The 15,273-nt window shown below is 42.4% G+C and overlaps 1 protein-coding gene across 1 annotated transcript in view; it reads right to left on the bottom strand.

Moving 5' to 3' along the window:
* The window catches only part of ESYT3 (extended synaptotagmin-like protein 3), a 53,588-nt gene that overhangs the window by 30,348 nt on the left and 7,967 nt on the right, over positions 1 to 15,273 (bottom strand). Inside the window, exon 2 of the mRNA XM_006846650.1 lies at positions 1,680 to 1,721. Coding sequence (XP_006846713.1) covers positions 1,680 to 1,721 — 42 coding nt within the window. The remainder of the gene's footprint in view (positions 1 to 1,679; positions 1,722 to 15,273) is intronic.

Below are 15,273 nucleotides of genomic sequence, written 5' to 3'. Positions count from 1 at the left end.
AGAGAAACTTAAAATTGCTTCCTGGATTTAATTTTTCTGTAGTAATTAGCGAAGACGGTGTTACTGTAGTAATTAGGGAAGACTGCGTTTGGTTGATTCCTACAGCAGAACAACTCCTTGGTCTGGGAGCCAAACATGGGACCTGGGGAAAGGGAGGGGGCAGAGACTTGGAGCCTAGTGGGAGATGACAGCATGGTCATGGAGAAGTGTGGAAGGAGGACTAGTTGGCCAATATGTGCTGTCTGGAGCAAAGCCTTCTCCCCTTGCCTGTGAATTTGGGTCTCAGTATAAAGAAGTACCTACCTCTCACCTTCTCCCCATTCCAAACCCATAAATGGAAGAGTTTAAAGACTATGAAACTTCGGGGCCTTATTGTTCCCATCTGAAAAATGGATGATGTCTTTCAGGACCTGGTCTTGCTAGTTTCCCATCCACCCCAGGTCTCCGAGGTGTGAAGTTGGTGCTGGAAACTTAGTGCTCTAGTCTGGGGTCTGTCTCCACAGCAGTCTCCCAATAAGGCCCTAGGTTGTGTGGGTGTCTGTGTGTCAGTCAGTGACAAAAAGATGTAATGCGTGCATGAATCCATGAACAAACTCAAATTTGTGGATATGAAACAAGGTTTGCCCCAGGGGCTTTAGACCTGGCATGAATCCTCAGAAATCCTCTTAAAATCAGCCACCTGCCTCCTCCAAATTTTAGCATCAGGCAGGTCACAGAGTTTTTGATCCACTGACATTTCTGGTAATGATCAACAAGGAGCTCTGGTAGCGTGATGTTTATGAATCGGGCTGTGAACCTCAATGTCAGCAGTTCGAAACTACCAGCTGTTCCACGGGAGAAAGATGAGGCTTTCTGTTCCCATAAAGATTTACAGCCTCGGAAACCCTGTGCAGGGTCGCTATGAGTCGGAACCGACTCCACGGCACATAACAACAACAACCTATGATCAACAACCATCAGGAAGTCCCTTCTTAAGCCTAACCTAAGTCATTTCTGCTACGGGCTAAGCCTCTTCCCCAAGTAGAGGAAAGGTTGGCCTTGGAAAAAGCTCTGGATGTGGAGACTCCAGGTGGGGACTGCAGAAGAGTCTTTCAGTTTAGTGATGTGTTTTGGCAGACCAGGAAGGGACAGGATGGTTACCTCATCTGTCCAGCTTAGATTCCTGCTGGGGGAGGGCCAGATCCGGAGTTTAGGTGCCCAGCCCTCCCTGGTGCAGTTCACAGTGATCTAACACCAATCACAACAATGATGCGAGTGAATAATCTGAGCGCTCATGATGTGCCAGGCATTGGGCACGTAATTACCTCATTAATCCTCATAACAATCCCACCAGGCAGGGACTATATAATTATTCCCAAGTTACAAGTGAGGAAACCACCTCAGAGACGTTAAGCAACCTGCCCAAGGTCACGCAGCCAGTGCTGGCAGATCTGGCTGGGAACCAGGTGAGATTCCAGCACTTGGTACATCAATCAATACATTCTTATCTGTAGGAAGCACCAGCCTAAGCTTGGTGGGCCAGCGGCTCGTGGCAGTCTTTCACTCTTCTGTTTTCTAACTTTTCTGCTTTGGCCACAAATCTCAAGGACTGGGTGACTCACAGAGCTGTCATACTAGAAATACCAAGCAGGGCTGGCGTGGAGTGCTCACAGAGCCCCAGGCCTGGCCCTTAGTCTTACCTTGTTTGCCCATTCGACCCGCTCCACGTCCGGAAAGTGGATCTAGAGAACAGAAGCCCCGAGGGCAAGTTAGACCTTCACGTACTTTGGGACCCAAGACAGCCGCGGGGTGCACCTTAGGACCAGGACAGCCACGGGGTTCGCCTTGGTCACAGACGCTTACTGAGCACTCACTCGTTGCCCTGTCTCACAAATCCGGTGGGGCAGGGGGCAAACAGACCACCCAATCTGCAGGCACAGACACCACTAGCCCACCCTGTAAAGACTAGGCCCAGGGGCTGCACACATTCAGAGGGGTATATCTGAGGACCTGAAAGGATTCCAGGCACCCTCCTCCCTCTTCTTGTTTGCATATGCAAATAAGCCCCTCCCTCTCTGTGGAATGAGTATGTTGGCTCTGTAGGATAAGCAGTGCACAGCAATTCAAACCCACCAGCTGCTCCACAGGAAAAAGATGAGACTTTGTGCTCCTGCAAAGGTTTACAGCCTTGGGAACCTTACACAGGGTTGTTATGAATCAGATTCTATTTCACAGCACTTAACAACAGCAACAACAATCCCTGTGGAAACACCGACTCTCCCAATTTGGATCTCCTTGCACGCTCCATCCCCTTCATGTTCCCCTGACCTTATTTACTTTTTAATGGTACAGCAATACACAATCTCTGTAGAAAATTTAGAAGATGCAACCAAGCAAAATGAAAGAAAAAATGTTTGTTTTAAATCAAAGAATGCCAGCCAGTGATAACCACCATTAACAGGTTGATGCATTTCTTTCCAATCTTTTCCAGAGACAAGTATGTATCATTTTCATAGAAATAGCAAAAAATGGGCTTTTGTGTAGCGGAGCCCTGGCAGTTTTAAGGGTTCTGGGGCAGAAGGTAAAGGTGTGTATGTGCAGGGTACCTGGCACAAAACATGGATCAGTAAATGGTAGTGATGGTTATCACCGGTGCCATGCCCCAGGTGCCCTGAGCACAAGGCCAGCTAGGGGTCAGACTCACAGTGAGCCTGGGACAACTCAAGGTTGAGGAAGGGTCTGTCCTTCCAATCTGGGTTCAGAAGGCTCACTCTCCGGAGAATGGATGGATGTGCCCAGTAGTCCACAATACCTACTGCATACCCACTGAGTACCAAGGCTGGGGCTAGCTCCAAGGATGCCTAGACGGCTCCAACTCGGACCCTGGCCTGGAAAGAGTGAACCAAAACCAAAAAGAAATCCCACTGCCATCTAGTTGATTTCTCCTTTCAGTTTCGGTCTATGTAAGTTTCTGAGCAGCCCAACACCTAACCCAGAGTGTAACCAGGGCTCTTTAAAGGCATGGGAAAGTTAGAGCAATTGAATTCTGAAGAGCACAGTTTTAAAAATCCTGAGAGATCTGAGAAGTCCAGTGTTTCTAAGACTCCTGGAACATCATGCCATTCTCCCAGCCTCGGTTTCCCCACCGATAACTCTCTACATCTGAAGAGCCTTTATGGTGCTGTAGGATAAACACTGCACTGCTAACCACAAGGTCAGCGGTTCAAACCCACCAGCTCTGGGAAAACATGTGCTAGACCTAAGTGCTGAAGGAAAAAATCCCTGACTCGAAGGAGTAGCTGTCAGGTTTGAACTGGTGAGTTTGAACCACTGACCAATGCTTATCCTACAGCACCACACCAGGACTCCCTTACATACACATCCCTAACATGCACCCACTACACACACCCCTTATGTGTGCGCACACACACACACACACACACATACCACACACACATACGTTATATGCATCCACTCCCCTCCCCATTCCCACCTGGAAGCTGAGTCCTGACCCTTTGGATTCTAGCTATAACCCTGGCCGCACTTGGGAGCTGGGCAAATGGAGATTCCTGAGCTGCCCACACCTACTGAACAGTCTGTCAGGGTGGGGCCCTCTAGCTTATTTTTAACAAGTTCCTGGCATGTTTCTGGAGTTCAGTCAGGTTGGTTGTGAGTTATCAGTGACTTGCCCAACCCTTGCATTAGGTGGGTCTGCAGCACTCTGAAAGCGTGGGCAGCAAAGGATGGCCCAAGGCCTATATTGATTAAGTAAGTTTTCACAGTTTCTCTGGCTATCCAAACCTGTTATTTTAGGCTGCTGAGTAAGAGGCTCCTTGTAGAGCTAGTTTGAACACTCTGAGAGAGCAGCATTTTAGACCATCACAAAGCCTGCTCTGTTTTAGGGCCCTGGAGGCTCTCCCTAAGCCTGAATCTCAGTAACTGCCATCTCTTCCCAATGAGCCCATACCTGGAGCAATGCAGTGTTCTTTATGAAGAACAGGGAATGAAATCATGAAGACTGGTATTTATGGAGCACTACTCACATTCAATGCTTTCTCATGTTAACATAGACAAATGAGTCTATTTTTCTATTATAATTAGTGCTTTTTAGAGCTTGTGGAGTTAGAGTCCTGGTGTGGCGCTTTAGGATAAGCACTGGACCAAATTATGTGTTTCTCACGAGCACAATTAAGTACGTGTTCCAGAATATTCATTCTTTGCAATGTTGTCCAGAGCTTGTCATGACCCACACAATTGATAGTCGGTTTGAACTACCAGGTCAGTAGTTCAAACTCACCATTCACTCTTAGGAAACCATATACAGGGTCAATATGAGGGGGAACTGACTCAACAGTACTTAACAACAACAGATCTTAGGGAAGCAATCTTTCCTTACCACTAATTCTCAGCTGTTTCACATTTTTATCTATTGGCTTTATATCTCAGCTTTGATATTTATGTCTATAATCTCTCTAGAATTGTTAAACATAAAGATAAATTTTTATTTCTCCCTTGTTGTTGTTAGGTGCCATTGAGACTGTACCGACCTTATGCACAACAGAATGAAACACTGCCCAGTCCTGCGCCAACCTTACAACCGTTGTAATGCTTGAGCTTACTGTTGCTGCAACTGTGCCAATCCATCTTATCGGAGGCCTTCCTCCTTTTAGCGGACCCTCTGCTTCACCAATGGAGCTCTGGTAGCGTAGTGGTTACGAATCAGGCTGCGAACCTCAAGGTCGGCAGTTCGAAACTACCAGCAGTTCCGCGGGAGAAAGATGAGGCAGTCTACTCCCGTAAAGATTTACAGCCTCGGAAACCCTGTACAGGGTCGTTATGGGTTGGAATCGACTCGACGGCACTTAACAACAACAACAACTGCTTCACCAAGCATGATGTCTTTCTCCAGGGACTGGTCCCTCCTGATAATATGTCTGAAGTATGAGACAAGAAGTCTGGCCATTCTGTCTTCTAAAGAGCATTCTGTCTGCCTTCTTCCAACACAGATTTATTTGTTCTTCTGGCAGTAAATGGTATTTTTAATATTCTCCTCCAACACCATAACTCAAATGCAGCAATTCTTCTACGGTCTTCCCTATTCACTGTCTAACTTTCACAGGCATGTGAGATTATTGAAAATACCATGGCTTGGGTCAGGCGCACCTTAGTCCTCAAACTGACATCTTTGCTCTTGAACACTTTAAAGAGATCTTGTGCAGCAGATTTGCTTACTGCAATACATCATTTGATTTTTTGACTGCTGTTTGCATGAGTATAGACGATTGATCCAAGCAAAATGAAGTCTCTGACAGCTTCAATCTTTTTTCCACTTATGTGGATGTTGTTTATTGGTCCACTTGTGAGGACTTTTGTTTTCTTTATACTGAGGTGCAACCCATACTGCAGGCCGTGGTCTTTGGTCTTTATCATTTTAAGCCCTTTTTGCTTTCAGCAAGCAAAATATGTATCATCTGGATATTGTAGGTTGTTAGTGAGTATTCCTCCAATCCTGATGCCATGTTCTTCTTCATATAATGCAACTTCTCAGATTATTTGCTCAGCAAACAGACTGAATAAGTATGGTAAAAAGAATACAACCCTGGTGCACACCTTTCCTAATTTTAAACCATTCAGTGTCCCCTTGTTCTATTTGAACAACTGTCTTTTGGTCTATGTATAGGTTTCTCATTAGCACAATTAACTGTTCCAAAATATTAATTCTCTACAATGTTGTCCATCGCTTGTCATGACCCACACAATAGAAAGCCTTTGCACAGTCAATAAAGCACAAGTAAACATCGTTCTGGTATTTTCTGATTTTATAATAAACCATAAAATGATTTGAATAGTTTTTCCTACGTACTCTCCCCACATTCTCATTAAGACAATTTTCTAAAATCACATAGCCTTCTCTTCTCTCCCCTTAAAACAAACAAAAAAAAAGTTTTTTTCCTGTCTAATTTGTGAAGAAGCTACCTCCCTTAAAAACCAGCTTCTCCCAAGTACAGTGGTGTGTTTCTAAGGTGCTCATTCAGTTAGTTCCGCTGGCTTGTTAGCCTCTTCCTGTATGGTACTATGCTATTTTCATTTTCTTTTTCAAACTAATTTAGGCAATTTAAAAACAGAAAACAGACAAGTTACTTTCAAGTGCATTTTGACTCGTGGCAACCCCATGTGGAAATAGTGTGTCAGAGCGGAATTGTGTTCCATAGGGTTTGTCAGCAGTAAACTTACAGGCTTTTCTTGTGAGGGGTCTCTGGGTGGACTCTTTGGTTAGCAGTCAAGCACTGTAACCATTTACACCACCCAGGGACCTTCAAAGCGATCTATCTATTTATCTAATTTTTGTTCTTGTAAGATTGATATCCAGTTTGATATAAAGATTTTCTAACAAATCATAAAATTATTTGAAGTTTTTCCTATCCCACTGATTTCCAAACAACTTTTAAGTATAGGAATTTTCTGATCCACTCAATTTAGTAGATCTTATTTATAAAATCATCTTGATCTGAGGATTTTTTTTTAGAGTAATAGCTTACCATTTCCATTACGTTAGTGTACTGGGAGTCCTGGTGTGATACTGTAGGATAAGCACTGCACTGATAACTGCAAGGGCAGTAATTCAGACCTACCAGCTGCTCCTCAAAAATCCTTCACAGGGTTGCTAAGAGTCAGAACCGACTCAACGGCATTTAACAACAACCATAATAGTGTACTTAAGATCTGCTTATCCCTTATTATGCTAATTTTGGTATGGTTTCCTGAAATGTATCTACTTCATTTAGGTCTTCAAATTTATCAGTATATAGTTATTATAGGGGAGTGTGGTGGTTCTGTAGGATAAGCACAAGACTGAATCACAAGGCGGATGGTTCGAGCTCATAACTGCTCCACTGGTAAAAGATAAGGCTTTCTGCTCCCATAAAGATTTACAGTCTTGGAAATCCTACACAGGGTCACTATGAGTTGGAACAGATTCAATGACACTTAACAACGACAATAGTTATTTATAATATTTTCTTTTATTATAATATATTTTACTCTTGTTATTATTATTGTAAATATACACAGTAGGACATATACCTATCAAACAATTTCTATGTGTACTATTTATAAAATTTTATCATTTTAAATGTTATATTTTTAGTTATGACTCCCTTTCTGATTTTGTATTTCATATGTTTTCATAAGAAAAAAACTTGTGTGATCAGTCTTGGTTACAGTTTTTCCTATTGTGTTCATCTCTTTGCTGCTAATTTCTTTTTTTTTAAAATATAAACTTCTATTAATTTCATCCTCTTATTTATTATTCCTTCTCTTCTCATTTCTTTGCTCTTTTTTGTATTTTGAACACTCTATGAGTCATACGGGTGAATATTTATTTTCTATTTTTCTTATTTTATGATTTATGATAGATATATTCAAAGTTATAGATTTCCTATAAAGTAGCACTTTATTTGCACCCTACAGTTCTTGATGTCATGTTTTTATTGTTACTCTGCTCTTAGTTTTTGTTTGTTTTGTAATTTTTTATGACTTCCTCTTAAACAAAGGTCTTTTTTTATTAATAGTAATGCTTATGAATTTGCAGTCACATGAGTTGTCTATAGCTGTCCATTTATTGTTGCTTTTTTCTCATTTCATTTTTTTTGTTTGATCTGAATAGTCTGTAGGATGTTCAACTCATTGGAGTATATTAAGAATTCTTTTGTGGCCTAGTACATGATTAATTGTTGTAACTGTTCCATGTGTGACCAAGTTATTAATCATGTCCTTTAAATATCCTAGACCCTTGCTTGTTCTTTCATTTCTTGTGAAGGCTGTACCAACATTTTTAATCCCAAGCTTTATCTCCTTCTCCATGCAGTTTTGTCAGGTAATGATTTCTATTTCAAGGTTATATTATGCTGTACATATATGTTCATGATTATTATATTTTCTTAATTATTGCCTCTTTATTAGCTTGCTGCATCCCTCTTTGTCTTAATGCATTTGCTAAAGTCTATTTTGTCTAATATGAAAATTGCTATCTCAGCTTTCTTTCAAAAAAGAAAGTTGTATCTTTTTCCATTTTATTTTCATCTGTTTTGAAAGAATGTTCATGTTATCTTATGTCATTTAATATTAACCTCAATCCTTTTTAAGCCCCACTTTACAGATATGAGAACTGAGGCTAAGGAGGTTACGTGACTACTTTTTTCCACCAGACTGCAGTTAGACTCAGACAAAGGTCTGAATAACCACACAGTCTGTGTTTACCCATGTCACCCCACATACTTCTTTTAAGAAAATCGTACATACCACTAAATTCTCAGTCTAATTTATCACAGAATTTCCCTCAGGGGACGTAAACCTTATTGGCAGACCATGCTTTTTAGCTTACAAAGGGTATTCCATAAACATTTTTTATTTGATCCTAATATCCTCTGAAACAAACAACAAAGATATAATTATTCCCATTTTGCTGATGGGGTGAGGCTTAGAAACTATTAGTACTTGCCTAGATGACCCAGGTGGCCAGAACCCAGATCTTCCAACTACATGTAATTTGAGCCTTGTCCCAAATCTCTCCCTCCCATATCCTTCTCTCCCACCTACCCTACCTGAAATGACAGCATTTAAAGTTCATTTCTTATGTTTTCTCTAACCTATTCTTTGTCTGCCTTAGTTTTCTCTTCCTCAAGGTGGGTATAATACTGACTCCATTCCTGAGAAGATGAAATGCCTATCAAGTACTCAGCTCCCTTCTCAGCACATTAAGTGGTAACTGTTATTAGATGAAGGAGCCCTGGTGGCGCTGTGGGTTAGTGCTGGACTGCTAACCACAGGTAGGTGGTTCAAATCCACCAGCTGGTCCTCAGGAGAAAGACAAGGTTGTCACTACCATAAAGATTTATAGTCTCAGAAACCCATTATATAGGTTATTATCCTGGTGTGGCACTGTAGGATAAGCACTGTACTGGTAACTGCATAGGCAGCAGTTCAAACCCACCAGCTGCTTTCTCAGAAACCTTATATAGAGTCTCTATGAGTCAGAACCGACTTAAAGGCACTTAACAACAACATGAGTCAGAACAGATCCCATGCCAATGGGTTGTCATTGGAAGACGATCCCTGGGCGAGCTCAGCAGCTTACCAAACGATCTACAGTTCAAACTCACCAGCACTCTTCAGGAGAAAGAGGTGGCAGTCTGCTTCTGTTTAGATTACTGCCTTGAAAAACCTGTTTTAGTTGTTAAGCATGGTTGAGTCAGTTCTGACTCATAGCAACCAACCCTATATAGAGTTTCCAAGGAGCGGCTCATGGGTTTGATTCCCCAACCTTGTGGCTAGCAGTCCAGTGCTTATCCTACAGTGCCACATCAGGACTCATAGAAAACCTATGGGCAGCTCTATTCTGTTCTACAGAGTTACTATGAGTTGGAATCAAATTGAACAGCAATGGATATTTGGTTGTTGGATGTTGTACAGAACCTGGACGTGTACCCATTTTGACACCTTTGACCTCAGGTACACGCCAAGAACAAGGTCAGTGGGCTGTGTATCCAGTTTTGTTAGACCCAAAGCCCAGTAAATTCTCTAGTGAGTCTTCCAGTACTTTCAGCACTGCCCATTGGGAAACATCACTGAGAGTGGAAAACAGAAACAGAGAACACAGAAGACAGAAAAAGTGTTGAGGTTTAAGAGACAGAACATGTTGATGGTTGTTTCCCTGGCCTTCCCTGATTGGATAAGAGATTCATGACACCAGATAATGGCAGATAGTCTGGACCCCTGACTATAACGCTCCTATGTGAAACTCTACCCAACGAGAACATTCCATAGTGAGACATGGCAAAGAGACCCAGTCAGAACCTTTGTCTTATGCTATTCCAAATGAAAAGAAGGTGCATAAGGAAGATGTATTGTTCCAACTCGCCTTGAGCATCTGGACCTCTGATATCAGCTATGGAGGAGCTCACTTAGCAATACAAAGGGCTGAACTCAGAAAATTGTTTCTCAAACATTTATGTACAAATATCTAGGTGGTATTTAGTCAGCCTCCAGCCTCAGCTGCCCAGTGGCCAATGCCAACTCCCTCCTGGGGTTGGCACGGGGCGTATCACCTCAACATCCGGAGGGACATGAATTTTGCCTCATCAGATCTTTTATTGATGTTGTTTATTTTGGGGAGACAGTGTCTGTGCCCATATACCCCAATTACATATGCATCTCCTAGGACTCTGCCCACTGGTCAAGCATCACTACTCTCTTCTGTACCACCTGATCAATGACAATCAGCTGTCAACAACCTCCCCTGGACTCTACTACACATACAGCAGAGAACTGTGTACACACTTCCAGTCTCTATCACACCCACAGGAGATGAGTACCTAAGCACACCCAACATACAATCATCAAATATAAATGTCACGACACCAAAATGTCTCAGAGAAAACAATTTCAACTTACACAAAGAAACAAGACAGAGTACCCCAAACAAATGACCAAAATACATACACCAGAAATGGTATTGGAACTACCTGATAAGGAATTTAAAAAAAATTTTATTTAAGTACTTTCAACAAACTGAAAGTATGATAAAGTTGAATATGAAATCAAGGAAAATGCAGACAAAACTTTAGAAGAATTCAGGGAAGCACTCACTGTAAGAACAAACTAACAAAAATAAATGAAAAATTAGAAACCATACAAAACAGCAAATAAAAATCCACAAGATTAATAAGATTTCAGAAATAGATAATACATTAAAAGTGCAAAGAAATAAAACTGAATCCATGGAAGACCTAATTACTGAGCTTGAAGATAAATCTCTCAATATTTACCTGCTTGAGGGATAATCAGAAAAAAAACACCAAAAAAATCTGAAGAAAGCCTAAGGATTAAGTAGGACACCATATCAAGAAGAATAACTTATGTGTGATCAAAAGACTTCTAGAACAGAAGAGACAATAAAAAATAAAAAATTAAGGCCAAAAAATTAATAATATAAACAAAAAACACAGACAAATTGTCTAAGAGTTCTTGTAAGAAAACTTTCCTGGTATCATGAAAAACCAAAAAAATATGTATTCAAGAAGTTGAACGAACTCCAAATATGATAAACTTTAAAAGAACAACATCAAGACATATGATTAAAGACAGGGAAAGAATCCTGAAAGCAACTCAGGAAAAATCCAAAGTTACCTACAAAGCAGAACTAGTAAAGTCTGAGCTCTGATTTCTCAGCAGAAACCATGCAGTCAAGAAGACAATGGCATGCCATACCCAACAAAGTTCTCTCTTAAATATGATGGCAAAATAGGACATTTTCAGATAAAAGGAAATTTTAAAAGGAAATATTATAGTTACAGAACTTACAAATGAAGAGAAAATCAAGTAGATTTCAAGAAAAATAAAATAGAATAAACCTAACCGTAAGCCTAAAACTAGACAAAACCTTACTCCTAGCTCTAGCTTAACTAACTCCTAACATAAACCTAACACCAACCCTAGTCCTAACCATAACCCTAACATTTCACAAAGCCATAGGCCTTGCCTAAATCTAGCCAGAGTCCAAACCCTAACTCTGTAACTCCTTACTCTTCCCCACCATGCCCCTCAAAAAGTATCACTTAAAAAAAATCAGAAATTTTAATTCAGGGAACTGGGACAGGAGTCTGGAGATCAGGGTCCCCAGGTTCTTCTGACCATGGCAGTGTGGAAAACTGAAAACACAAGGCTGTCCAGGGACCCTCGGGGCACAATGGTTAAAGCGCTTAGATGCTACTGAAATGACAGTGGTTTGAACCTATCTACCAGCCACACTGGCAGAGAAAACATCTGACAATAATCAACTTCCATAAAGATTGCTGCTGTTGTTGCTGCAAGCTGTCAAGTGAGTTCTGACTCATAGAGATCCGGTATGGGGTTTCTGAGACTATAAATCTTTATAAATGCAGAAAGCTTCATTTTTCTCCTGAGGAGGTGGCTGGTGGATTCCAACTGTGGACGTTGCGGTTAGCAGCCCAAACGTGCAACCCACTACGCTACCAGGATTCCCTCTAATCCCTAAAGATAATAGTCAAGGAAACCCCAAGGGGCAGTTCTACTCTGTAACACATGAAGTCACCATGAATTGTCCTGAACAGGCTGCTGCTCAGGCCCTGGAAGAGGATGGCCCTTCTGTCCCTGAGTGTTCCTGACCAGGGCTCCAATGTCATATTCTATGTCCACAGTGGTCACTCCTGGGATAATATCCTTGGAGTACACAATTCTTTTTATAAAAAGAATACCTCTTGGCTCCACAAAAGGTATTTTTTGTTGGATATTTGCTCCTATCTCCAAAAGACGAGCCATCCCCACCCTCACCTGCTTTCTGCAGCCAGGCAGCAGGTGTAAGAACAAGTGCAGACGGGGCTAGAGGAGCAGGTCTCTGGTCCTGACCAACTTCTTTTAGCCTCAAGATTGATAAAGGTGGGGCAATTCATTTCTTGTCTCCCCAGCTTCAGAATCAAGCAAGATCATAGATATGAATCTACTTTTAAATGGCTTACTGCTGCAGGCACAGTCGAGCAAGTTTCATCCCTGCAGATAATATGTAGACTGTCCTGACTGATGCATTACAGGTGTGAACATTTGCCCCAAGCAGGCCTGGAAAATTCTAAAGATGCCCACACACAGTCAAGCCACCGGGATCTCATCAAGTCGATCCCACTCATAACAGAGTAGACCTGCCTCATAGTGTTTCCAAGGCTGAAATTTTCATGGAAGTAGATTGCCCCAGCGTTCTCCCTAGGAGCAGCTGGTGGGTTTGAACCACCGACCTTTCAGTAAGCAGCTGAGCACTTAGCCACTGCACCACCAGGGCTCTTATAGTAACCTTCAGAGACATTGAAATAGCTCATACCTCCCTCCCCTATCTGAAGTTTCCCCCTTACACTAAGGCAGCACTTACTGCTATCAGTGTACTCGTACCAAAGCCTTGTAGGCAGAGTGGGCTAATATTTTAATGATAGATATTTTAGACATTGTCAAGGGAGTGGCGGTAATGAGAGCTTAGAGAGAAGATAAAGACTGTTAAGCAAACTCAAGACTAAGTCACAGTTCCCATCTGCAGATGGTGATGTCTGAGTTTTCTTTCCTAATCAAACCGCCAGGAAAAATTATTTCACAGCAGTGAGGAAATGGGCCAGAGCAATGGTTGCATCCCACTGGGGCCAAGAACTACTTGGGGTTCTTAGAGATGTGGCTGGGATTGGGTGGGAGACCCTGACAGGAGCTTTGGGTCACAGGATCCTCTCAGGAGGCAGGTGGATTGAAGGCTTCACTGAAGGAGCCACCCAGTCAATATGTGATTTCTGTCCCATGACTCCTCTGAAGAGGCAGCTCCTCCAGTGGGAGCAGTCAGGTAGAGACACACACGCAGACAGATACACAAACTGTACACAGAGACATGCACACCAAGATATACACAGACTCACACTCAGGCACAAAGATACACTGAGACACACACAAAGACCCGCACAGAGAGACACACACAGACATCACCCCAGATATGCACCTTCTTTCTAAGAGAATCTTATGGCTTTATCCCTGCTCTAAACTGTATTCTTGTCTCCCTTGCCCTCAACTGCCTGCTGACTCTCACTGATGATGTTCTACCAAAGAAGGTTGGCTCCTGTCTTCCTGAGAGAGGCCAGCGCTCTGTGGGTGTCTCTTCAGTGCTCTACAAGGAAAATGTTCCCTCAATCTCACCCACTTTTCTCCTGATGAAGCACAGTCTGTTGTTCCTTTTTCTCCCCCCTCTTTTAAATGTATCCACTACTGCTTGGTAAAGTAGAGGGTCAGTGAAAAAAAGGAAGATCCTCAGAGATGGATCAACACATGGCTACATGGCTACAACAATGGACTCAAACAGCGCTGAATGTGAGGATGGCTCAGGAGTAGGCTCACAAGGTCACAGTGAGTCAGAACTGACTCAAAAGCACTTAATAGCAACAGCCTTTTGCCTGTAAGTACTTTAAGGGGAATAATAGCTCGACCAACTTGACATTTTGCCCAGTACTGTTCTGCAACCCACAGACTCCTTGACAACCCACCCAGCCTATAAAATGACCTACAGTAGTTCTCATCAGTGTTGTCCAAGAGCCTGTCACCCTCCCCTAAAGGATAAGGGCTCCAAGCAGAGATGGGCTGCCCTGAACAGTTCATAGTTATTTAAGGGGCCAGGGTGACATTGTAAGTTGCCAGAGAGTGCAGTCATCCAGTTAGACTTAGTAATATCTAGAGGTTGAAACTAGACATCGAGTGTTAAAACTAGACAACTAGGTGCTGTAAGATCAGCAATGAACTGTAAACCACAGGGTCAGCAGTTCATACCCACCAGTTGTTCCTCGGAAACCTTATACAGGGTCGCATGAGTTGCAACCGACTCTATGGCACTTAACAACAAAAAAAATGAACTGCTATGTTAGTGCCTATGAACATTTTAGACTCTTTTGTCCATTTCACTGTGCCTTTACCAGCATCGGACATTATCCTTTCTGGAACTTTCTTGATTTGATAAACAAGAGGACAAGTTTTTCAACTTCTGTTGTTGTTAAGTGACATCCAGTCAGTTTTGACTCATAGCGATCCTATATAGGGTTTCTGAGGTGTGGCTGGTGGGTTTGAACTGCTGACCTTGTGGTTCACAGTTCAATGCTGATGCGAAAGCACCATACCAGTTCAGTTTCACTTTTAGGAAGCTGTAAAAAGAAAACCGAGAAACATGGACTAAGATTTGAAATGCACACACTCACTGTAGCATCCATTCAACAGATTTTTATTAAGAGTCTGATACGTACTAGAGTCCTGGTGTAGCATTGTAGGATAAGCACTGGACTGCTAACTTCAAGGATGGCTGTTCAAACCCACCAGCCGCTCCTTAGAAACCCTATACGTGGTCACTACGAATCAGAATCACTCAATGGCACTTGACAATAACGATGTACTGGGCACTGAGCTAGTTGCTGAGGGTACAGATAAGAACAAGAAACACACCTTGCCCTAACAGAAGTCTGGTGATGTCTCTAAAGGCGGGTAGGTGCAAACCAGTGTGGGAAGCACAGTCGCAGAGACCCAGTGTTCAGGGTACTGTGGGAGCTTGAGGAGAAGGGTCCTGGGGTGGGAGTGGGGGGTACCTGAGTTCAGATTAAAGGATAGGTCAAGGAAGACCAATACATCTGTTTTGGAAGAAGTGCAGCCAGAGTGCTCCTTGGAGGCCAGGATGGCTAAGCTTCGTCTCTCATACTTTGGACATATTGTCAGGAG

Source organism: Chrysochloris asiatica, unplaced genomic scaffold (assembly GCF_000296735.1).
Source record: "Chrysochloris asiatica unplaced genomic scaffold, ChrAsi1.0 scaffold00028, whole genome shotgun sequence".
NCBI classification, from domain to species: Eukaryota; Metazoa; Chordata; class Mammalia; order Afrosoricida; family Chrysochloridae; genus Chrysochloris; species Chrysochloris asiatica.
This window is presented reverse-complemented; position numbering and strand designations above follow the sequence as displayed.